The 23,281-nt window shown below is 55.2% G+C and overlaps 1 protein-coding gene across 17 annotated transcripts in view; it reads right to left on the reverse strand.

The window, feature by feature from the left end:
• CNTN6 (contactin 6) overlaps positions 1-23,281 on the reverse strand; it is a 470,116-nt gene that overhangs the window by 22,150 nt on the left and 424,685 nt on the right. For all 17 annotated transcript variants that reach the window (XR_011379688.1, XM_051831862.2, XM_051831866.2 and 14 more), the window contains 3 exons: positions 22,303-22,432; positions 20,778-20,928; positions 5,215-5,342 (listed from right to left, as the gene is read on the reverse strand). Coding sequence is in view for 16 of the 17 variants with exons in the window: in XM_051831862.2 (XP_051687822.2) it covers positions 5,215-5,342; positions 20,778-20,928; positions 22,303-22,432 (409 nt within the window). In the remaining variant the exon portion in view is untranslated. The remainder of the gene's footprint in view (positions 1-5,214; positions 5,343-20,777; positions 20,929-22,302; positions 22,433-23,281) is intronic.

A 23,281-nucleotide genomic window follows, 5' to 3' on the forward strand; every position in this document is an offset into this window, starting at 1 on the left:
GCAGGGTGGCCACCCTGGTGAGGACCCTGGGCCACTGCACAGCGTGAAGAGGCCACTCTCTGTGCTGGTATAATAAAGTCTTCGAGCACAAAGAATAAACAACAAAACGAGCAGCAATAAACTTAATTTGCACATTAGATATGCTTTTCCAAGTTCCGACATTTCAGCAGCAAATAATGCTGAAGCAATGAGCCCTGTAATTGAACACGCAGAGCTTCTCCGGTGGGGAGGCACAGACAAATGCTGCCTGCAAACGAGATCCCTTCTACAGCCTGCTGCTACTCTGCTCCCCAGGAATGTGCTCAGTGCCAAAGCAGGTAAGTGCTCCTTTTAGGCGGTTTCATCTCTCTCGCTGCATGCAGACAGCGTGATTTCAATCCGTGTCCTCTGACGTGAAAACCCTGGAACGCCGCGTCTCTTCGCGCAGCACACGTCCGTGGATGCCTCTGGGCGTCTCCCGGGGCTCAGCGCTGCTAACTGCACTCGGGAGTCTGCGTGGAAGACGGCCTCGCCCAGCTGCTTTAGGGAGACAGACATTCCCGACACGCGGTGCAGAGCTTCCGAATCCTCTTACACAGATAAGCCATATCAGCCAAAAACTAAGCTGCGAAATATCTGACTCTTGTAACTATTATCTTTTTACATGTTATCTAACAACAACATTTCTCGCATGACTGAGGCTGATAAGTAAATTCAAAGAGAGATGATTGCTTTATCAGTTTTACTGAAATTTCTCATTTGCTCCTCCGCACCCTACTGCTGTTAAGGTCGTGATGTGATGATGCCGGTTTGAGACTCAAAATTACGTTTGACTTTGTTACGAAAATCAGAACATTACAGCCTGAGAGCATGCACACACATGGCCATCCTAGCACGGAACCAGAAGGCTGCGCATGCAAGAGATGAGGAAGTGGTGGAAAACATTCTTCCCCAGATGAAAGCTCAGAGATGCAGGTTGCAAAATAAGAATTCGTGGGTAGGAGGCGGACGTGGGCGCGAGGTTGAGACACTGCTTGGGACGCCTGCGTCCTAGGCTGAGAGCCTGGATCCGAGTCCCTGCCCTGCTGCTGGCCCCGTTCTAATGCACACCCTGAGAGGAGGCAGGGAACGGCTCGCGTCCTTGAGTCCCTGCCCACCCGGGAGACCGGGAATGGGGTTCCCGGCAGCCACTTCAGCCTGGCTCAGTCCTGGCTGTTACAGGAATGTGGGGAGTGAACCAGCAGGAGGTCTTCTCCCTCTGTCTCTCTCTGCCTTTCCATTAACGAAAGGAAACGGGTGTCCCTGCACAGGACTAAGCACCAGCATTCCTGCGTGGGACAGAAGCAGGTGGCCTCTGGCCAAGAGGAAGTGCGGACGACAGCCAGGCGTGTGCTGTGCCTGCGTGGCGGCCAGGCGGCTGAGAAAGCACAGCGCACTCACTCGTGCTGTGCCCACATTCTGTGCCCAAATGGACGTTTCATTCATTTGGGTGTCTGCATGATGGCCTGTGTATACATTCACTTTGTGCGATGATGCATGTATGCTTAAATTTTGAGATGATCTACATACATACTGGCTTTGTATGGTGTGTGCATGTTTACCTTGTGTGATGTGTCCACATGTTCACACTGTGATGTGTCCACGTTTGCCATGTGTGGTGATGTGTGCACATGGTTGCTTTTGTGCAATATGCACATGCCTACTTTGTGTAATGGTGTGTGTCCATGGTTGCTTTGTGTGATGTGTGTATGTTCATGTGGTGTGATGATATATGCAATGTTTATATGATGTTTGCATGTTTACAATGTATGATGTGCTTATGTTTACATTGTAATGTGTGTATGTTTATATTGTGTGATGTATGTATTGTGTGACGTGTGTACTGTAAGGTACGTGCACGTTTGCACTGTGTGATGCTGTGTGTATGTGTTTGCATTGTGTGATGTGTGTGTCCATGTTTGCATTGCGTGATGTGTGTACATTGCATTGTGTGATGCTGGGTGTCCATGTTTGCTTTGTGTGATGTGCGTACATGTTTACATTGTGATGTGTGTATGTTTACATTGTGTGCTGTGTGTATGTTTAGGTTGTGTGATCTGTGTATTGTATGATATGTGTGCATGTTTGCATTGTGTGATGTGTGTAATGTTTATCATACATGATTATGACATGTGTCCATGTTTGTGTTGTGTAATGCTATAATGTTTATCATGCGTGATGGTTGTGACATGTGTCCATGTTTGCATTGTGTGGTGATGTGCATAATGCTTATCATACGTGACGGTTGTGATGTGTGACGTGTGCAGCATTATGCTGCATGGTGTGGGTTCTTGTCAATGGCAAAGACGACAAGGGCTCCACGTTCCCTGAAATGGGGAGCGGAGACTTCGTGAAGGTTAAAAAACAGCCAAGTTTTCTCCCTGAATTAGAAACGCGTGACAGCGCACGTGGAAACTGCACACTGACGTCAGCTGTGTGCCTGTGAGTGACACTGCTGCCCGGTGCTGCAGGTGGCAGCTCTGCAGCCCCACGGAGCCTTAGGGTCTTTGTGCAGCTGCCCGCCCTCCCCACACCAGAGCACAAACGTGTGGGATGGCAAAGCGACAGTCTGCGCTGCTCTTTCGCCAGGTGCACTAAGAGGCTTATACCCTGAGGAACAGGATGGAGGCCACGTCCATGAGCTCGGGGTGCGGTCATCAGCAGCACCTGGGCACACAGTTCCCAGGGACATTCTAGACTTGCCACTTATCACCTGTCACTGATGAAAACCAAGACCCCTGCCCCCTGGGTGCCCTGTGCCGGGTGGGGCGGGAGGTGAACACCTAGGACGTGGTCGTGAGAGGGTTCAGTGGTCTGCAAGGGTCCGTGGCCAGGCAGGGTGGGCTGGTTCTTTCAACAGCCCCACAAAGAACACTTGTATCAGAAGAGTACGTCGGTCGGTGCTTTCACTGAGCCGTCTCATTTGTGATTGAGGACAGAGGGGAGCGCAGCACCCCCAGACCAGCTGGTCTCCAGGGCGAGAGCTGTGCTCCCGTGCTGTGGACCTCGCAGGATGCTCCGTGCCGGGAATACGTGGCGTGCATCCAGCACCGGCCCGGCCCGGCCCGGCCCGGCCCAGCCCAACCGCTTCCGGGTTCTCGGTTCACGCATACGTGAGTCTCTGCCTTTTATTCACTTATTTTTCTTCACAATTACTGGTGGGCAGCAAAGCTCATGTTGGCAAAATCTTTGCAAAGACTGGGAAGGGGACCGTGCGCCCCGAGGCTGCGCAGTTGCAGCTCTGCCTGGCCGCTGGGGAACGGGTGGTCACTGGGCTTTGCCGCCTCCTGTGCTCCCGGAGCGCACGCTTCCACTGCCGGCGCCTCGCACGCTCTACATGGCACGCTGGCGACCCTGGGATCCTCCCTACCTGGTGCCTGTAATCACAGTGCCTTCTGTCTTCTGCCAGTCCTCACCTGCTGCCTAATACAACGCACGCACACTGCCCGCGTCGTCTTCACCTGGAGTAACGCAGTACTCTGCATTCCGCACACTGGACACGGTACCATTCACGTACCAAGGACGCACACCTTTCAGTACGGGAGGCTTTCCAGAAAACTCGGGAGAGATACCCTGTTGTTACATTTAGCCACAGCGGGGCTGTGGTGTAGCGGGTAAAGCCGCAGCCTGTAGTGCCGGCATCCCATGTGGGCACCGGTTCAGGTCCCCGCTGCTCCACTTCCCATCCAGCTCTCTGCTGTGCCCTGGGGAAAGCAGTAGAAGGTGGCCCAAGTCCTTGGGCCCCTGCACCCACGTGGGAGACCCGGAAGAAGCTCCTGGCTCCTGGCTTCGGATCAGTGTAGCTCTGCTGCTGCGGCCATCCAGGAACTGAACTAACGGATGGAAGACCTCGCTCTCTCTGCCTCTCCTCTCTCTGTGGAACTCTAACTCAAATAAATAAATAAATCTTTAAAAGAAAATTTAGCCTTGGCACGCATCTTGAACACAAAGCCCACCTCTGTGGCAGAAACCGAGGACAACGCAATCGGAAGGCAGTGCAATGTCCGGTGCACCAGGCCGGGCAGGGTGTGTCAGGCACGTGTGCCCGCGGCACACCAGAGGAATTGACAGAAACCCCCTGCAGGGACCACGGTGGACACGTGCTCTGCCTGGCACATTTTAATGATAGGGGAGGCGCTGGCAGTAACTTCTTTTTATTTATTTATTGATTGATTGATTGATTGATTGACAGGCAGAGTGGACAGTGAGAGAGAGAGACAGAGAGAAAGGTCTTCCTTTGCCATTGGTTCACCCTCCAATGGCCACCGCGGCCGGCGCGCTGCGGCCGGCGCACCGCGCTGATCCGATGGCAGGAGCCAGGAGCCAGGTGCTTTTCCTGGTCTCCCATGGGGTGCAGGGCCCAAGCACCTGGGACATCCTCCACTGCACTCCCGGGCCACAGCAGAGGGCTGGCCTGGAAGAGGAGCAACCGGGACAGAATCCGGCGCCCCGACCGGGACTAGAACCCGGTGTGCCGGCGCCGCTAGGTGGAGGATTAGCCTAGTGAGCCGTGGCACCGGCCGGCAGTAACTTCTACTGTAAGCTCGCAGTGTGAGTTTCACCACTTGGGCCACATCAGCTGCTCGAGCGGCTTCATGGAGACGCCATTCCCATCACGGGAAGGCAACCAAATGCGGGGAGCGGCTTCCGGGCACCGGAGGAGCTCTGTGAGCTGAGCCTGAGTGAACACGGGAGCAGCCTCTCTGACCGCAGCCACACCCCTCGGCGGGGACCTCTGGCTGACCCGGGGCAGGCGGCTTCACCGCGGAACCGCACGGCCTGTCTGCTGGCGTGCACACCCGAGTTCAGCTTTCCTCCCTGAAAGACCTGCTTTCTAACATGGCGGCAAGAGACCCCCGCGCCCCGACTCGCGCACCTAGGCCTCCTCAGCACACTGAGTGTTTCCAGTCATGGGAAACATGTGTGAGGACGGAGGAAACTGTTACCCAGTGACTGCTGACCGATCCCGGGCCACATCAAGTGGCTTTGGTGCGGGTTTTGTAACACTGATGACACTTCAACTGCCAACATTCACATCGACCGTGGTACCCACCAGCCCAAGGTGCATCCTAAGGAGATCTTAGTAAATCCAGGCCTTTCCACACATAGCGTGACGCAGACTTCACAGGGTCACGGAGGGCACGGCACACGTGTGTCTCCAACGCGCACCGAGAACAGATCAAGACAACGAAATACCTTTCACAATCAGCTGGCTGGTGTCCCTGGCAGTGCCGAACTGGTTTGTGGCTAAGCACGTGTACGGCCCAGCGTCCGACCTGGTGACGTTGTGTATCTTGAGGCCGCCGTCCTCCAGGAGAAGCAGCCTACAAAGAAAACAGGCAGTGACCGGGAGAAGGCGCTTCACGCGGGTAAAGCCAGCGGCGTGTTCTCAGGGTAAGGCACCACCACACTCCTGGGTGCCTGCAATCCCAGTCACACCCGTGTTCCTCCTTATCACTGTCTCACTGTGAGCACCCTCTGAATCCTTGACTAGCACACTGGGGAGTGAATCAGCAGACGGGACGTTTCTCCGTCTCAGAATAAACCAGTCATACAAAACATACAAAAGCAAGTGGTTTCTCTTGAGTTCAGTGAGTCAGTGCATCTCAAGTGCCTGCTACTGTTTCAGGATTCAGACAAGTGAAAACCTGCTCTGAGGCTCTGTCCAGAGCCAGCTGCCCGACTCGCACAACCCTGGTTCTGCATGAGGACTGTGATGCCGGTGTCTGCGCTGGGTCGTCCCCGGGCATCTGCCCCCAGAAGGGTGGCCTGGTCTCGGGCCCTCCCAGTCACGCCGGCCCCTTCAGCAGAGGCAGCCCACCGTGGAGTGGAGCAGTGCTGGGCTCCTCAGTGCAGCCCGTAAGAGCTCACTTCATTCCTGAGGTTCATCCTGTTCCCATAAAATCAATCTGCACAAATTTTTAAACAATAAAAATACTAGGTTTTAAATGTTTTATGAAAAACAAACTAGTAACCAATTTAATTTATAACATGTGAAAATGAATGGTTAAAAAGTCTCTGCTGACCTAGAACATAGAAGTCCAGAGATTGAACCACAACAGGATTTTATGGCCTGATAAGTTGTATGAATATTGCAATTCATCATTTACTTTTCCTTTAATTAATAGATGTAAAAAGACAGTAAGAAAACTTAATATTACTAAAATGTAAACGGAACAAAACCACCTAGTCATTTTCCTAGCTTAATACAAAATAATTAAGCAAAAATATGAAAAGAAAAGTGAAAATGTCCTGTTGCATCCTGCACGTGTCAACATGTGGTGCAGATAAGAAACGCCCGCTAAGATCAAACTGCCCGCAGCTGGTCTCTCCAGATAGGCAGGGCACACGCAAAGAATCAGCAGAACGCTCTAACTGATGCTTTTGATGACATTCGTGGAGAAAGATCAAGACTGATTTCCCCACACTTCTTCTGGCATGTTCCAAAGGTTACTACTCTGTATCGATAAGCTGTACTGCAATATTCCACCTTCACTACACGTGAGCTTTGCTGGCACTGGCGGACAGAGGCCTGCACCGGCACGGGGGCGCCTGGCTACCTGTGACTGGGAAACTGCTGACGAGTGGAGGTCTACAGGAATCGCTACCAAAGCCAATGAGGTTGTTGGGAAGAAAGCAGAAGGCAATGAAGTGATTGATTGCATGTGTTTCAGGATTAATGCTGAGGTTATGCTACAAAGACAGAACACATCATAATGTATGGGTGCAAATACTGAGTGGGCACCTTGGAACTGCGCAATGGACTCCAAAAATTCTGTAGCAGTTTGGATAAGTGACTGGAAATGTAGCAATGTTGAAACATTGTTTCCATCTTAATTTATTCAGGAAATATGTACCCAGTGCCTACAGTGTTTGGTGCAATATGTGTTGCTACAAGGGTATGGAAAATCAAGTGTTACATACCCAGGGGGGCTTTCCCACGATCGGGAGGCGGCACTGAGAAATCACCGGGAGTGAACTCCGCTCAGGCCCTCCACGGAGTGGAACGGCTGCCAGCCCGCGAAACCCTGAGAGCACGCACAGAGCAACCAGTGACCCCATTAGCAGCGGGCGGTGCAGGGCCGACCTCTCACCCATCCTCTCCTCGGGCCAGGAAGCACCCGACTCTGCAAGAGCTTTCCAACTTCCAGCTTCCAAGCAGAGTTTACTGAGTGTGCAGTTAGCGGAGCAGCACACACTTGTGCCTATCACGCACCTGTCATCCATCCTCTCTCTCTCAGCTGACAGCTACCTGTTTATCAGCTAGGATTTCATTGCAACGATTGACACTTAATGTTGGAAATTCCTCATCTGACCTCCAGGGAGTCCCTCACTTGCCTGCTGTCTGCTGCAGCAGCTGTGTGAGCACAGAGAGCTCTTCACTAGGGTTTTGGGCAGTGGAATGAGCGGCTGTTTATTTCGATGCAAAACGTTTCCATGCACAGAAGGGGCCTCAGAGTTCATGGAAAATCCATGCAGTGCAAAGACCTACATGTAGATTTCTGGATTTTTTCCCATCCATACTCATCTTTTAAATCTAACTTTCCACAACATTGTTAAGTCCCTTCGTATGTGCGTCTTCTCAGGAGTCCTAGGTCTGTGAGGCCGTAAGGGCGGACTCGGCGTGCCCGTCATGGGGGAGTCTGAGCTACAGAGGTCACTCACGGGACACTGCTGAGGGTGGCGCCAGTACGGAGACTCCCTCCAGTCGTGCCCCACACAACCTCAGTGCTACCAGCACAGCAGGGAGGGAGCCTGCTCTGACGTCCAACCGCTCGCAGCTGAATACGAGCCCTACTATTAAATATCACTGTGTAACACTAGGGCCAAGTTACTTAACGTCCAAGCCCCGACCTGACACCCCGTGGCATGCGATACACCCCTCTGCTGTGTCAGAGTCAGGAGGACTGAGTGACAGCAGTGCTGAAGACGCTCACACTGGACCTGGCCCCATGCAGCAGCCAGTGGCCACGACTTCCACGTAGATTCCTCACTGTGCTTGGCACTACGCACTTGTCAGCTCCACGCACGGATGCCTCGCCCTGCTGAGACAGAAGCGTCTCCACAGTCCCACGAGGAGCAGCAGCGCAGGGGAACATCAGGCCCAGCAGTTTGCACAAGGGGCAGAGGGGTGCAGGCCAGGCCTCGCCAGGAGCCTGGTGCCAGGGAGACGTCCTCAGCACTGGGTTTTCCTGTTCAACCCCTCCCGGGACTCCCACACTGGCTGCCAGTGTCCTTGGCGACTGTATCTTTCTGACGCACGTGAAATGAACTAATATGGCTACTCAAGCGGTTCTTTCTGTCTGCTGTTAACAGTTCACCTTTGTTCCCCTTGACTCAGCTCCTGTTTCTCATCCTGTTGCGGTTGTAGCTTCTGCCTGAACCTGGATGCACTGGGCGACAGGTCCCGTGGCCGTAGCCCAGCTGTGGTCACCGGCCCTGGACTGTGCTGTGGTTTTGGTGTCACTGGCAGACACTCGACCCCTCGCTCACCCCGGTCCTTTCTCAGGGCAGCGGCCTTCTTCTCAGCCTGCACCCTCGCCCGCTCGGTCAGAACGTTCCACATGGGCTTGAGTGGAAAACCGTCCCCAGCCGGCGCCGCGGCTCACTGGGCTAATCCTCCGCCTAGCGGCGCCGGCACACCGGGTTCTAGTCCCGGTCGGGGCGCCGGATTCTGTCCCGGTTGCCCCTCTTCCAGGCCAGCCCTCTGCTGTGGCCCGGGAGTGCAGTGGAGGATGGCCCAGGTGCTTGGGCCCTGCACCCCATGGGAGACCAGGAGAAGCACCTGGCTCCTGGCTCCTGCCATCGGATCAGCGCGGTGCGCCGGCCGCAGCGCGCCGGCCGCGGCGGCCATTTGGAGGGTGAACCAACGGCAAAGGAAGACCTTTCTCTCTGTCTCTCTCTCTCACTGTCCACTCTGCCTGTCAAAAAAAAAAAAAAAAAGTCCCCAGGGACCAAAGCCTCGCATTCCGGAGACGATGCAGTTGCACCTGTGACACGGCGCTGAAGGTCTTCCCTGACAGCTCAATGGAGAGATGGTTACACGCGCAGACGTGCATGCCTGCTCACCCGAGGGAACGTAAGTTAGCATCTTAACAGGCCACACGGCTCCCCCGTGGCACTGTGGCTATAAAAACAAGGCATCCAGTACGCCGGTGAACCTGGGCAAGGCTTTGTGTCCGGTGGCTTTGGGAAACGGGCAGGGAGAAATGGGAGCCAGCAGCAGCCCTCGTGCGGGGGCACAGACGAGCTGGAGGCGGCTCCACGGCGGAATGGATCCAGCAGCACGGCAGTGCGGCAGCCGTCTCACCTTCAGGGAAGGGGTAGCACGAGGGGCATGGAAGCTGTGGGTACCCTTAGATGCCCGAGTCGGGCTTTTCCTCGCACCTGACGCGGTGAAGGCAGGGAATCCCACCGTGCCCACTTGCCCACTCCAGGGAATCCCACCGTGCCCACTTGCCCACTCCAGGGTTTCACACCATGCTGACTTGGCCTACTCCAGGGTTTCACACCGTGCTGACTTGGCCTACTCCAGGGTTTCACACCATGCTGACTTGGCCTACTCCAGGGTTCACACCGTGCTGACTTGGCCTACTCCAGGGTTTCACACCATGCTGACTTGGCCTACTCCAGGGTTTCACACCGTGCTGACTTGCCCTACTCCAGGGTTTCACACCATGCTGACTTGGCCTACTCCAGGGTTTCACACCATGCTGACTTGGCCTACTCCAGGGTTTCACACCATGCTGACTTGGCCTGCTCCAGGGTTTCACACCGTGCTGACTTGCCCTACTCCAGGGTTCACACCGTGCCCACCTGCCAACTCCAGGGCTTCACACCATGCCCACTTGCCTAGCTCCAGGCATTCACACTGTGCCGACTTGCCCAGCTCCAGGGTTTCACACCATGCTGATTTGGCTGAGCCTCACCTAGAACAGGTGCTTCCATCCTGGTACCTTTACACTCTTGCTTTCCTGGGCTGCATGTGAGCTTACTCATCACAAATGAGACAAATACAATGAAGACCAACACTCACAGTATTCATACACAGCTGATTCCATGGAAAGATTAGGTAGGCCTTCCACTTACAAAAGAGTACTCTCTCTACGTCGATGCTAAAGTGTGCAGTGCAACTGAAAGGCTGTGACGTGTGTGCCATCAGCCACCCCCCATGACAAAGTTTGAGGGCAAAGAAATGAGCAACAGCTAAATTCCTTAAACTAAGAAAAATGAGGACACTGGGCGATTCTCACTTCTTACTACTGAAATCAGAGAACCAGAGCGATACTGCTATTTTTATAGTTAGATTATTAACTGGAGTATTGCTTCCAGTTCTGTCTGAAGATAATACCGTGGACCATGAAATTTTAATTGAATCTCTAATTTCACTGATATCTTGAAAATGTAAAATAGATTGGATTAAAATGAGTTAGATAAGAAGCAGAAAAGTGTGTATAAATTTTTACTCTTCACAATTTAGGTTTTAGGTAAAATGTCCCACTGGAATCCATTTTAGATCAAATATTGATACTGCATTTTAATGACTTTTGCACCTGATTATCATATTTAAGGTGCAGTATCTATGCTAATCCCACTATCATTTATAAGCTATCTTTCAAAAAGTCCTTACTTTCAGAAGCTACAAAACACACGTGGCTAACATGTTGATCTACAAACAAGGAAATGCGCTGGCTCGCTCAGTTCCCCAAGCGTACAGGCTGTCCTTGCCACACTCTTTAACTCAGTCATTTGCAACGGCATTAAAGGAGGTTAGAGCTTATCTGATGCCTCTGGCCAGGCCAAACTTAACGATTTACTCGATGAATCAATGACCGGACAATTCTTCCCTCCGTATAAGGTCATCGGCACAGTAAAGAAGAGAAAGCCGGAAAGATGGACGCAGACCACAGGAGGGAAGCCCACGAATCACGGCTTCAGCCCCGCGAGACCCCAGGCAGCTCTCGTCAGGCAGGAGTGTGAGGAACAGACCCAATGTCAGGAAAGCATTCACTGCCTGCATCCCGTCTGACTTCCGGGAAGGACACAGTCTTCACAGCAAAGGGTCATGCGACCCGAGCAGGACACTGCTGCTCGGGGTCCGCCCACCTGGCCCACCGCTGCTCGGGGTCTGCCCACCTGGCCCACCGTTGCTCGGGGTCCGCCCACCTGGCCCTGCCTCCTGCTGAGCCCGGGGACTCTCCACGCTGTCTCCCAGGAGCAGGACATTCAGGACCAGCTGCCCGGAGCGCCTGGAGGTCCCCTCTGTCCCCCGACACAGACCGGGCGGGCAGCCCTGTGGCTCCACACGTCCCACCTGCGCCACTCTTGCTGCCTGCCCGGGAACACGCTCAGGAGCCCAGCTTTCCCGCCACTGCGGCCCTCCCTCCCCCTGACGCAGCAGGTGCTGTGAGCCCACGCAGTGTTCAAGCCGCCATCACAGCCAGAGCAGGGGTTCTTCCCATGTTCCTGTTTTACTGAGTCTATGTTCGCTGACTGCACTAGAAAGCTGCGTGGTTTTCCTGTTTGTTTTCGAGGCAGGTGGTCCGGCGAAGGGCAGGCCACCTGAGTGCTGACCTCACACTATGCCAGGGTCACGCCCGGCCCCTTTCGGTGGCCCCCCACGTTAGGGAGCACCTGGCTGACTGGTGTGTGAACTTGACAGAGAGGAGGAGGTGGGGGAGGGAACTGGTCCCATGCTCAGCTTGTTCTCCGAAGAAACAAACGCAGGGGCACTCGTCCTGCTGCGCTTCGCTCAACGACCGTCACATGAGAGCATCAGGAGAAACACTCCACCTGTACCGAGCCGTCTTCCTGCTGTCGTTCCCGCAACAGCACAGTACCGCTACGCACGCAGCACTGATGCTGCATCAGGCTTCCTAAGTATCCAAGAGGTGACTTAACACACGTGGCTGCACTATTGGGCACCTGCGGATTCTGCTCTCCTGTGATGGGGTGTCCAGCAAAATCAGCCCTCTGCAGCTACCAAGGAAGGCTGCAGTCAAATGTGTGTGTGCATGTCACACATCACACGTTTCATGTCATCGCTACACTACACAGAAAATATACTTCCACCAACACGAGACTGCATTCATATATGTATGTATGTCATATATCACACGTTACATGTCATCTATACACCACACAGAAAGTATACTACCACCAACATGAGACTATATTATGTCACATACTACACATACTCCATGTCATCTATATGCTAAATAGTAAATATACCACAAACACGAGACTGCATTCATATATGTATGTATATGTATGTCACATACCACACATACTCCATGTTATCTACAAGCCACATAGTAACTGTCCTATCACCAACACGATACTGCATTCATACATGTGCATATATGTCACACATCACACATGTTACCTATCATCTATATACCACATAGTAAATATCATATTATACTCAGTATGAGACTGCATTCATACATATGTGCATATATGTCATATATCACATGCTCCATGCCATCTACATGCCACATAGTAAATATCATACTACTAACACAAGACTGTGTTCATATATGTGCTAGGTCTGTCACATATCACTCATACCCATATCTATATGGCACATAGTAAATATCTTTTTTTTTTTTTTACAGGCAGAGTGGACAGTGAGAGAGAGAGAGACAGAGAGAAAGGTCTTCCTTTGCCGTTGGTTCACCCTCCAATGGGCGCCACGGCCGACGCACTGAGGCCGGTGTACCACACTGATCCGAAGGCAGGAGCCAGGTGCTTCTCCTGGTCTCCCATGGGGTGCAGGGCCCAAGCACTTGGGCCATCCTCCACGGCACTCCCGGGCCACAGCAGAGAGCTGGCCTGGAAGAGGGACAACCAGGACAGAATCCGTTGCCCTGATCGGGACTAGAACCCGGTGTGCCGGCGCCGCAGGCGGAGGATTAGCCTATTGAGCCGCAGCGCTGGCCGTAAATATCTTACTACACCAACACACTATGAGAGAGCATTCATACACATGTGCATGTCACATATCATACTCATTACATGTCATCCATATGCCACATAGTAAATATACTATGACCAACATGAGACTACATTCATATACATGTATATGTGTCACATACCACACACATTACATGTCATCTATATGCTGCACAGTAAACCTCATACTACACCGACACAATGAGACTGCATTCATACACATGTACACATGTCTGTCACATATCACACACGTTACATGTCATCCATATGCCACAAAGTAAATACACTATGACTCAATGAGACTACATTCATGTACACATGTCACATTCCACACGTTACATGTCATCTATATGCTGCACAGTAAACCTCATACTACACCAACACAATGAGACTGCATTCATACACATGTACACATGTCTGTCACATATCACACACGTTACATGTCATCCATATGCCACAAAGTAAATACACTATGACTCAATGAGACTACATTCATGTACACATGTCACATTCCACACGTTACATGTCATCTATATGCTGCACAGTAAACCTCATACTACACCAACCCAATATGAGGCTGTGTTCATACATGTGCATGTCTGTCACATACCACACGTTACATACCATCTATACAGCACACTGCAAACACTACACAACACGACTGCATTCATATATATGTGCATATGTATGTCACGTGTCATACATATCATATGGTATCCATATGCCACATAGTAACAATCATACTACCAGCAACACAAGACTGCACTTATATATATGTGTACGTATGTCACATATCACACACCCTACATGTCATCTGAATGCCACCTATTCTATATACTGTCACAAACACTATCACGCATATCATGTATAGGTCACATGCCATATATCGTACGTGCAGTGTGAAGCCGGGAGGTGGATGCGTGCCCCAGGTGGTAGCTGGTATTGGGTGGTATTTGCATTCTCTTAATACACAGCTGTTTTCTGACTGTATTCTCTCAACTATTCAGCCTTTTCTTTGTAGACCCAATCATGTCTTCACTCACGTCATCACCAAGCCCAGCACAGGAGCACTCTGTCTGCAGACAGAAGCTGGGCACAGGAATGCATGGCGTGCGCCTGCTGGCGTCCTCTGACTGCTGGCGCTCTCTGGACACTGAGGTAGGAGCTGAACAGAGGAATGAATGAGGCAGTGGGAGAGCCCTGAACCCAGCAGGTGAGTCCGTCACTCTCTCCAGCTCCAGCCACAGCACACATTCTGGTGGTCACGATCAAGTGCATTCTGTATGTGTGCAGGGGTCCTGAATATGAAAGTGACCACAGACGGTGGGCAGTGCTGCCCCAGCACACGCCTGGCCTCTGCCCAGCCCCGGGGAGGTGGCAGTGCTGCTCTGGGGCGGTGCACTTAGCCGCACTGGCCGCAGAGAGAATCCATCTGCTGGGGCGACGGCAGCGCACACCCACGAGATGCGGTGTTGCAGACAGGTGCACAGTAAGCTCAGCTCCCCCGTGCTCTGCCAAACACAGAGTTCTCTCAGGTGCCTGTGGCAGAACCACACAGGCCGGGTGCCTTGACTCCATGCCCTCCACAGCCGAGAGGAGGATGTAGGGTAAGCAGGCTGCAGAGCTAAGGGTGCACTCCCCGTGCTCGGGGAATCTGGAAATGGCTTGGGTCTTCACGCGTGTGAATGAGTGGGCCTCATCAGTGCAGGGTTGTTTGGACGTGCTGTGTGGAGACCAGAGATGGGCTAAAACCTTACTGCCGCCTGTGTCTCATTTCCCAGCATTCCTGGTTTCTGCAATCATATTTTGTGCCAAATGTGACTTAGCCGCTGTGAGCAGTAGGAAGATTCCAAGGCAAGGCTTGGGCTCAGCCGTGCCAAGTGCCAATGCGGAAGCCAGGCACCAGAGACCCCGGCCTCACAGCTCATCAGCGTGTGCCTGCCTGTTTAACTCAAGTGAGTCATTCCAGCCTCGGGGGCAGGACACGACCCTCGGGGCCTAGGGCGGACACACACCACCCCTAAATCACACAGGAGCTGGGCGTGGTGCCTGATGTCCAGCCGGGGAGGGACACGTGCAGGACAGCCTCACAGGCCCGAGGTGAGGCAGGAACGGGTCAGGAAAAGCGTCCCTGTTGGCTGTGGGACCCTGAGTTGTCTGAGAGTCACAGAGGCGAACTGGCATGGACCCCAGTGCTGAACCGATACAGCTGATGAAGGGCTAGCAGAGAAACGTGAGAGAGAAAACGTACGCCCCTGAAATAACTAGGGGGAACGCACCGACCTGCCCCAGCAAGAACAAAGAATGAGACTGGAATCCCGTGGCCACAGCCAGCACTGTTCTCACTCCACGAGAGAAAACGAAGCCTCCGTTCTCCCTGGAGAGACGGTGGCAGCGAGGCTTGCTCCTGCGGCCGTGGCCCAGCCGCTGTGCTTGGCATTTGTTCGTCCATGCACACGGCCGGGCAGCAGCCCCCGTCTCTGTAGCTGAGAGGCAGCCCACGCTCCACTTCAGACACATCAAGGAGTCACTTCCTGTCTCCAACATTAAACCAAGAACAAAAGGTCATTTGTATAAATTACAGGAATAATTGACCTTTTCTGTCTATAAAATTATTGCTGTGGAATACGTATGTAAATGCGGAAGAGGTAAATGTCACTCACAGATTAGAAGCCGGCACTAAGATAAGTGGACACATCCGAGGGTCACTTACACCCCTACCTTCAGAGGGCAGGCGGCTGGGGGAGGGTGAAGAACGAGCTTCCATCGGAGGGACGCTGGAACAGGAAGCGGAGTGCGGGGCCGAGGTGGGGATGAAGCAGCAGCCCTCAGGGGCAGGTGGAGGGCGTGGAGGTCCCGTGACGGCCCCGCTGCCCCTGGCGGCAGAAGCGGTGAACTCAGGAGGTGCAGCTTCCTCGCCCGGCCTCACAGCTATGGAGTCAGAGCCTGTGCCTCTCCTGGGTTCTCGTGACGCGAGGCCGAGCCTGGGGATGGACTGAATTCACGGCTCCTCCCCCGCAGAGCTCGCCCGCCCTGTGTCCTGGGAGGCAGGCTAGGGTGCCGTGCAAGGCTGCCCTGTCAGGGCTCGGGATGCGGCTGCGCATGACCAACACGTTGGGAACAGGGGAGCAGCGCCGTCCCCGGCCACCCCAGGCAGGACGGTCTCCAGGCGAGCTTCCTCTGCCTTGAGCCTGCAGGCAGGTGCCGCTGACACAGTGTCTGAAGGGGAGCGCCCCAGGCCAGGCAGGCGGGTGGCAGAGAGAGGGCAGGGTCGGGCGGCAGCAGCGAGGACCGAGGGCGAGACGGACGGGCACGCCTGGGTCTGGCTGGCCTCTCCGTGAGACGGCTCCTGACGCCTTCGGCACGGATTCCCTGGACAGGCTCACCGTAACGAGGCTCTGAGGAGTGGCAGTGAAGAGGTGAAAATTGTATTACCGGGAGCTGCACAGACGGGAGGCTGCATCACGCAGGCTGTCACTGCTCCTTAGACAGGGCCAGATGGCCCATCTGCCTGGGATCCTGCTGCCTGATGTGCAGAGCACCACTACACCAAGGCGGTGGGATCCAAAACAGAGTTAGGCTTACCCACTTGTTCCATTAGGAAGCTCTACCAGGAGGAGGCAGGGGTAGAGAGGCAGGCCTGTTTTCCCCCCAGCCTGGGGCTCCTGTGTTCGGGAAGCTGATGCCCCACAGGGGACGGTGGCTGCACAGGGCTCCAGGGAGAAGGTGCAGCTGTCTATGCAGGTGCTCGGCGTGCGTGGGAGGGAGATGGACTCCCAGAGGCACCCCTCACCCTTTGTCAGCTTCCGCTGTCACCCTCCTGGACCAGCGCGTCCAGAGGGAGGTCCCCCGTTGCTCAAGTGTTGGGCAGACAGAAGTGACGTTATTCTATTTCAGGTCCAGGGCTTGAGGCAGGATATGGAAGGAACACCACTCACTGCACCACTGAAGATGGCCCCACGGCACCTTCCAGGCTCCCCTGTTTCTACGCGCGCACGCGTGTGTGGCACCCCAGGGTCTGTGCGCAGATGCTCAGCACAGGGCGGCCGCAGGTGCAGGCGGTGGAACTGGTTCCGAGCTCCCTCAGCCTGAGAGCAGCATTCCTGAGGGGGTGCGGCTGCTTCCACGTGGATTCCGCGGGGCCTTTGCAGAGTTTACCCCTTGGGGAGCACGGGCCAAAGTCCTGCAGACACAAGCACACACCACTGCCCCACACGTGGAGCACTGTGAGATGAGCAAACGAGGCCCCCGCGCGCCACTGGTCCCGTCTCCGTCGCACGGTCAGTACACAGACGTGCGGTGCCAGGTGTCCCAGCCCACCTGGACCTGCAGTCCCGCAGGCCTGTGAGGGTCCGCGTGAACAGGACTCTTCCGTGCCAGGGACTCGAGCATCCAGAGTTGGTGTCCACGGAGGGTCCACACTGCGCTCTGACATCGCTCATCTTTGGAAACGCAGGCATCACGGCCCAGCGGGTTAACTCGCACTCAAGATGTCTCCATCCTGTATCGGAGCTCCTGGGATGGAGTTCCTCCTCCAAATCCCATCAGCTTCCCGTTAACCCTGACCCTGGAGGCAGCAGCAGACGACGGAAGTGCTTGGGGGCCCTGACACCCGCATGTGAGGCCTGGACTGAGCACCAGCTCCTGACTGCAGCCTGGCTCAGCCTGGCTGTCACAGTCAACCAGCAGACGGGAGATCACTCTCTGTCTCTCTTTACCTGCCAAATAAATAAAACTAAAAAGCTAGCGCTGAATATGGAAAATAAGCTTCCCTGTTTGAGAGCCATCGCGTTCCCAGGACTGCCAGGCACACAGGAGGGGTTCAGCTGCTTACTTTAAATATTATCGACAACTGGCCTGACATGGATATGGTTTTCTTCTTTAAGGAGGTGAGGGAGAAATGCTGTGCCTTCTTCATGGCTTCAGCTCCTCTCCCTCCCATCACAGGCTGAAATTCCTCCACGTCTGGTTCTTCCTGTCCGGAGTCCACTGTGGCCCAGCTGGTTCGGGGGTCGTCTTGGACGATGCCTGCCAGGGCAGGGCCTGCGCTGTGTGTCCCGCGGGTTAACGTGTCCTGTGACTCGGCAGCTGATCCCTGCCGAGGCAGCCAGCAGTCGCTGGCACTAGAGGCAGATCGGGGTCTTCAGTTCTGTTGGCTCACCTGCTAAGCAGATCCACAGAAGTGACCGATCACACTCAGCAGACGTGGGCGGACTCCCTCACCGCCTCAGAACGGCGCACACAAGAAGCTCCGTCTTCATGGGCCGTGGTCCCCGAGCGAGGCTTGGGGTGCTGCTCCGGCTGCCAGGGGCGAGCCTGCACAGCTGGGGTCTGCGTGCAGGTGTCCAGGGCAGTGGTCACGGGTGGGCCACCTCCCTTTCACTGCGATGTCACCTGAGTCCCATCAGGCCCCTTGGAAATACAAGCTCTGAGCCGCTTGCTCCGTGGTGACCAACTGAGACCCAGTGTGGTTCAAGAACAGACTACAAGTTATCCGTGGAGCGAGAAGGAGAACTGGGACTGGAGCCCAGAGCTGCCGTTGCAGAGGGCAGGGGAAGGTCTATCACCTCAGCACGCAGCAGCTGGGTGCTGAGCAGCTGTGTGCAGTGATAAACACCACGGCTGTATTAGCTACTGAGGCTGTGGGCCTACCTGTGCAGTCTCTAAACTCAGTCACAGCAGGTGGGCTTCAACTCACTGATCTAACAGCACAGGGTGTCGGCTCTGTGCAGGGTGCTGGGCCTCCGGGGAGTGTGCCGTGTCCTCAGTTCTCAGCCACTGTCACGTTTGGCACAGGCGCCCGGTCCACTGAGCAAATCGCCCAGGTGCACGCACAGTTACAGCTAAGACAAGCTCGCAGCCCCACTGTACCACGTCATGCTTTCTACTGATGCTGTCTGTGCAGCATGGACGTGTGGTTAATTTTCCCAACGTTGTTTTCATATCATTTAACCTTCACATACAGCCAACAGTGACTTCAAAGCCACAGGCAGCCTGGTGGTTTCGCCCGAGGCCATGCTGCATGTCCACAAGGAGACCCTCGCCCAGACCCCTGCACAGCATGCTGGCTTTGCCCACGGGGCCCTTCCAAGCTGTTCTCAGTTTTCGTGGCACTGCTGAGCCCAGCGAGGGTGAGGCAGGTGTCACGTGGCCACGTTCCCAACCGGAAACCAAGCAGCCTCGGACTGGGCCACGCCTCTGCCTATCTTTAGTTCTCGGACAATTTCCTCCCCCCAAAGCTGCTGTGCACGCAGAGAGCTCCCAGGAAGGCACACGGCTAACCAGAAACACGTCAACCACTTGGAGATCCACAGTCTGACCTCAATAACCAACCCCCCAGGACAGGGGAAAAGCGAAGGTGGGATGGCAGACCGGGCACCCAGCCAAGCTCTGTCCTCACGGGCTGTCACCTCACGGAAGCCCCAAACACATGCACCACGCATTGGCTGTGAACAGACGCTCCGTCAGCACCACGGGCGGAGGGCCGCCCCGCCGCCCTACCACCCACACTGTGCCAGAAGAGCTGGTGACGCTGCCAGTTCAAAGCAGACAGCACCGTGCTTGTAACAGACACTGCAAATACACGTTTTCCTGCATGGCTATCTCCAAGGCCAAGAGAAAAACCACTCCTACTTGGAAGCACTGTGAAGGTGTCAGGTGGGTCCTCACTTCCCGGAACCTCCCGGGGACCAGCTTTCTCTACAGCTGCAGCCCTTCCCAGGGGGTTTGCTGCTGCCTTGGTCCTGCCCTGGGGAGAGCTTCGGTGCAGGGGCGGCAGGGCACCTGGAGCCAGGCAGGGTGAGGCAGGAGGGCACCAGGGGACGCTCGCTCCGTCCTGTCATGCGTGGGTCAGTGTGGACTGACCCCCAGGCACCCGCACTCAGGCCACTCAGCCTGGGCCTTAACCGGTTTTAACCCGGCTTCCCCTCTTCCTCGGCCACAAAGCACTCGAGTTTGTGAACGACAGAGCAGAGTCCCCACATCCAGCCCAGGTGTCCTGTTTCTGGCTCGTGGAATTCACGACCCACATCCTGGTTTTCCCTGAGATGTCCAAGCTCTGCCTGCCGCGTCTGCCCGCGGCCCACAGCAGCTGGCGGGATTCCGAGCTGGGGCCAAACTTACTCTCCTGCCTGTCACAGCCCTCCTCCCAGACTGGCAGCTGCCACTGCCCAGCACATGCTGCTAGCTGTTGTGCCACCCACCTGGCCAGCTGTGCACACGCCGCACTGAACGAAGGCCCGTGTCACGTGTGCGGAGCAGCGGCCCTCCCTGCTGGTTCTGCGGTGCACGTCTGGGCGCACAGCAGCGAGCAGAGCTGGGCTGAGCAGTCACGTCTGGACACAGGAGGAGCGGAGCGTGTGCCGTGGAGGAGAGCACCGGCTTTGTCCCGGCTCCCCAGCTGCAGCCACGTCGGGCCCCTGCCCACGCTCTCCCTGTGGAGAATGCGCTGTGCCACAGGGCGAAGGCCGTGCGACTCTCTGGAATCGGCAACGCCAGGGGAGTGCACCCAGGTGAGCCTCCTCTGTGGAACGTTCCCGCCACTGATTTCTCAGCAGGCCGGGGGGGAGCCTTCACGGTGAATACAGGAAAGGTCTTGGTGGGTTTCTGAAACACATTTACGGGCGCATGCACTGAGGATGCGACAGCCAAACGTGCCAGCAGGTCACAGCGTCCCGAGATCCCGCTGTTCTCTACCCCAAGGAACGTCAATGTCTCGGTGTTCCATGAACACCTGCCGTGAGGAGAGCCTCAGCAGGCCTGGTAAACCCTGCACCGTGGGAAGATGTCTCCTGGCGCCCACTCACCTCCTGCTCTGTCTCAGGCCCTCTGCCCCTCTTCTCCAGGAGACAGTTGCTCTGGGGAAAGCTCTCGGCCTGCACTCGATGGTGACGTCCCCACCAACGTGAACAATGGAGTGTCTCTTGATGGGATTTCTGGAGAAATCTGGAGCCGAGGCTAACAACAAAGTTTACAAATGTTACGTTACTCACTAGTAAAACAGCCGCCAACTAAAGCAGTAACTGGGACCCCGGGTGCACTCTTGTAGGAACAACCAGCACCACCGCAAGCCAGCAGCGGGTCCCTGAGCCAGCCTGCTAGGGTCTGCTTCCCTCTGCGATGTGAAGTGGACAGCAGCGATCAGCTCATGCAGTTGGGGGGCACCGATGACACTCGGCTGTCAAAGCCTATCGCGCGGAGTGTGTGGTACGCGGTGTGTGTGGCATGCGGTGTGCTCCCTGGGCTAGTCCGCTGGGGGCTGCTGGTGGACGTAAGGAGGGAGGAAGCACGTTAGTGAGAAGCTCGCTCCTGCAGCAGGTGAGGGGACTGTCCCAGAGGATGTCAACTCTGGGCAGAAGGAATACCCCCGTCCGCATCACAATCCTAATCAGGGTTAGATACCCTTTTTCTGACAAGGGCCAGGTGGACATTTACAGCACCACTTGCAGTCCACTAAAAATTACCCACTTAAAAAGCAGCCCACGCAGACTGGTGGGACGCTGAGTCCCGCCTGCATCTGCCCTGGCAAGGCCAGAGCACGCGCCCTGCAGGCTATGTAGGCCCACGGGCCAGACAGCCCACTCGGACCAGAACCTTCACAGTGGGAGAAGTAACCACAGAAGCCCCACACGTTCCTCTAGGTCACCTTCGATCAAAGTGCAGTCTGTCCTCCGCAGAGGCGGAGTACACAGGGAGGCTCAGCCCTGTGCCCGCTCCATAACTGCTGGGCACAGTGGAATTCAGGCGGGGGAGGGTGTGTACACCGCCGGGTGCACCCGAGTCCTCCCACGGCTGTGCACGCGGGACACAGCATCCTGCCTCCATCCCTGACCCTGAGCTGCCGTTCCAGGAGCTGACCTGCAGACAGGCCACGCCCCCCAGCACCAGCCTGCCCAGGCCCCGCTGTGCCCTTCAGCCGGCCTGCAGGGACATCTGCTGCGTCCTCAGAGCACAGAGGACGTTCACCACGCGAGCTGCCGGCAACCGCCCACTTGACGATGGAACCGCCATGTTTCAGATCTGACTCTTCTCACGCCAAGTCACGGGGCCCCTCTTGTGAAGAGAGAATATCCGTGGGTGCCCCGATGTCACTGAGATTGTGACGGTCTACCCTTGCTGAAGCAGGTGCTGCTGGGAACGTTCCTGGGGCGGCTGTGCCGGAGCCTGGGCCCTCCCACAAGCCCAAGCAGAGTATCAGCCGCCCTGAGTTCGGTCAGAAGCTGGTTTAGACGTGGCCCGTAGTTGCAAGAGAAAGCAGCGTGCAAGCTCGGGGAAAGAAGTGGGTTTAGGTTCTGTCTGTCACAGCTTGCTGGTTACAGGTGAACGACTTACCTAAAACCCTCAGCTCTGCGTTGGTGGAGATGACCCCATGCTTGTTTTCTGCAGCGCACTGGTAGACGGCAGAGTCAGACACGTTGAGCGTGGTTATGACGAGCGTCCCGTTTTCTATCTGAATCCTCTCCTGACAGAGGACAGGCATGAAGACCACGTGTTAGGCGACACTGCAACACCAGGAGATCTGACACTGGAGCACTCGTCCCAACCAGCTTTTGTAAGGTATTCATTATTTTAAAGTTTATTTAAGTGAAGGAATTAAACAGAGAGAGAGAGAGAATCTTTCATCTGCTGATTCACTCCCCAAGTGTGCAACAGCTGGGACAGAGCAGGCCAAGCTAGGAGCCAGCACTCCATCTGGGTCTCCCATACGGGTGGCAGGGACCCAAGCAGTTGGGTCATCATCTGCCTTCCCAGGCACATGAGCAAAGCCAGAAGCTGCATCTGAAGTGGGGCAACCAGGACGCTAACCTGCACTCCCACGGGGAGAGCTGGTGTCACAAGCAGCTTAACCCACTGCACCCCGACTCCAGCCCCGTTTAAGTTCAAAACACAGAAGTACACTTGCCGTAACTTCAGTGCTTAATATATTTTACGTTATGCCATTTCTCTAAAAATGGTAGCTGTCTCCACAGAATGCACGTTAACTCTGTCGGGTGTCGTAGAATAACATGGCGCACTCCACTCTCCCTTAGTGTCACCTTGGTGCGCTGATGTTGGGTGTGGACACCAGGCTGAGGCTGGGGCCCCGCCTTCTAGCACCGGGGCTCACGAAGCCTGAAATGTGGTGGCCTGAGTCCCCAGCTGGAGACCTGGGAGCCCTCTCTGCACCCCACCATTCTTCTGCCTGCAGTTGTCCAGGCAAGACCACACCCAGCGATTCCCGGGCCTTCTGGGGCCTGTGGTCTGATGTCCCTGACCCCTTATGTGAAAGGATAATTGTGGCTCTCTTCCAAGTCGCTACAAGAATACAAGA

Source organism: Oryctolagus cuniculus, chromosome 10 (assembly GCF_964237555.1).
Source record: "Oryctolagus cuniculus chromosome 10, mOryCun1.1, whole genome shotgun sequence".
NCBI classification, from domain to species: Eukaryota; Metazoa; Chordata; class Mammalia; order Lagomorpha; family Leporidae; genus Oryctolagus; species Oryctolagus cuniculus.